Consider the following 2,602-nt stretch of genomic DNA (forward strand, 5'->3'; position numbering starts at 1 on the left):
TTCTTCTCTCTCTCTTTCTTACATTATTGTTCCCTCTCTCCTATTCTTCTGCTCTCGTTGCGAAAGAGTCGATTTGGATCAATCGACCGAGCAGGTCTCGTAATTGTTTTATCAAATTGTCTCGCGGGCAAGCGACACCTACGATCTGCAGGTCGAACTTACCGGTAGCCGTGACGAGTTCGACAAAATCGTTAAATTTGTAATAGAAATGATTTTTAACGAAGTATAAATTTCCGTCGGTATATCGAAATGTGGTGGTCATTCCGGTTGGTATTCCTGGAAATATCTCGTCGATTGAACAATGACTCATGATTCATGTTGAACAATCGTCTATTTCCCCGACTATGTGATCGTTGTACACAATGAAACTCCGTCCTTTGTTAGTGTTTATTGCGGTATTGATTCTGGTTGTAAGTGGAAGACCGAAATCGTTGAACGAAAGTCTTTGAATCAATTCGTAACTAGGATATGACACTACGTATATGAAATTATCTGCAAATATCATAAGGTTGCCCGTGGGTTTCTGATATGCAGCCGTTAAATGTGTGAAATTGTCAGTAAGAAATTGCATGTAATCTGATATTACGATCGGATTTTCATAGGTATTTTCGTTGATATTAATCGACCATATGTACTTTTTACATGCAATATACAGTCGATTGTTTATGATTAATATTACATCAAGATCTCGTAGGGCACACGGATCGTGATTGATATATTTTGTTGTTGTTGTTGTTACAACAGCTGTAGTGGTGGGCGGTGTTGTAATTGTAGAATCGTGGTAATTAGCACCATATGGATATTGAATATGAAGAATATCATCTAAGCTCAATCTAATGGGAAACTTTATTTCACCGGGCGCCATCACAAACATAATCGAATCCTGGTGTTCGCTGTGATGCAAACCTAATGTGTGGCCGATTTCATGCGTGATCACGTATAACAGGCTGTGCGTGCGTGGAGGATTTCTACTAATATGAACATGCCACAATTCCGCTCTATCTACGTGCACCTCCTTGACGTAATCTTCATCTCCGTTGGGAAAGGATGCGTGAGCGAGTACACCACCGGGTTCGTCTAAAGGACTCGGGCACATATCAGTAATTTTCTTGTCGATATTTATGTGAAAGCCTTCGCGATACGATAACAGTATGTCGGGATTCAGAGATATGCGTTTAAAAGATAACGATGAATTCGGCGCCCACAGATCGAACGCAGCCTGCATCACTTTCATAGTTTCCTCGTCGGCGAAATGAAAATCCCACGTAAGATGTTTTTTCGGCCAGATATTGTTTCTGCTTCGATCCGTTTGATCCGAAAGGTCTAAGAGGCCGCATCGCGGTTCGCGCATTTTGTCCAATGTGATTTCATTCAGTTCATCCTGTCTGCGTATTTGATAATATTCTTGAAATAATCCGAGAGCGTGACGTAAGACTTGTTTCATATTTCTCGATTGACATTGACAACGCGTCGGTTTTAAGATAGCCATATTTCCGTAAATATTCGAGCGCCACTTCCGCATCGTTGAATTCTCCCACGATTGTAACGATACACCACACACCGACCGCGAATGCGAACGGATGCATCCGGAGTCGGGAGAAGATAAAACTACGATGAGATTACGGTGATGATAAATTTGACCCATTGACGGTGAATCGAACGACGGCCTTAAGGTTATTTTTAGCACGAGATAACGGTGATGATAAATTTCATCACTTGACGATGAATCGGGCGACGGCCTTGTGGTTATTTTTAACACATGCTACACAATGTGCGTGTGTGTGAGATAAATTATAGCGTTGTAATGTTTGGTATCCAGGAATTGTGCGAACTGTCCATTCCTAACCATTTCACATATATTTTGTCTCCTCGTTTGCATAAAATCTTTTCTATTAAATAAACATTTGGATCGGCGACTCGTTATAATTTGTGTTCGTAAAAACCGCCTGTTATCGCGTCACCGCGACAATCTTTCAGAAGATACGTTACAGGATTGGTCCGTTGTATCTTAGCGATGCGAAAGATTTCGGTGGACCAATTAGGTGTGTATCCTTTTTCGAACATCGTTTTGAATTTGCTAACACGCACCGGATCGTTGAGTCAAAATTTCGCTGGTGGGGTAATTTTTATACGATTGTATACTGTGGATAAGAGTTTTTTAGCAATTACGTGTGTTACATCTATCGGTTGTGTATTAATTGTTCAATGTACGCGATGATTGTAATCCGATAATAAATGCGGTAATATTTCGATCCATTTATATGAACCGTTAAGGGGGAAGTCTACTGTGACAAGGGAAAAAACAGGACGATTTTCCGAATTTTTTTTCTAACAAAATATGACTCGTACATTAAATTAAATTAAACCGTCATCTTTATTATATATTCAAGTATTTGTAAAAAAATTTTCAAGTCGAAATATTCAAAATTGCCGTCGTGGCACTCCTTCAAGTGCAGGTCCGTTTTTTTTAGGTGCCCAAACGGTGTACATGAAATCTCACGTCTGGGTGATCTGAAACAAGAAACAAAATACGGTTATCATCTACATAGTATTGACTCTCGTCTGACGGAGGATTTTGTCGATAAAATATTTTGGCGCAGAA

The 2,602-nt window shown here is 39.9% G+C and overlaps 1 protein-coding gene across 1 annotated transcript; it reads right to left on the reverse strand.

Annotated features, from left to right (window-relative positions):
* Positions 1-313: 313 nt before the first annotated feature.
* Positions 314-1,489, reverse strand: LOC106748300 (collagenase 3-like). Its single transcript, XM_014626689.1, has one exon. It carries the CDS (start codon positions 1,487-1,489, stop codon positions 314-316), a length of 1,176 nt encoding a protein of 391 aa, XP_014482175.1.
* Between the last annotated feature and the right edge of the window lie 1,113 nt (positions 1,490-2,602).

Source organism: Dinoponera quadriceps, unplaced genomic scaffold (assembly GCF_001313825.1).
Source record: "Dinoponera quadriceps isolate SergipeBrazil2010 unplaced genomic scaffold, ASM131382v1 scaffold2817, whole genome shotgun sequence".
NCBI lineage: Eukaryota > Metazoa > Arthropoda > Insecta > Hymenoptera > Formicidae > Dinoponera > Dinoponera quadriceps.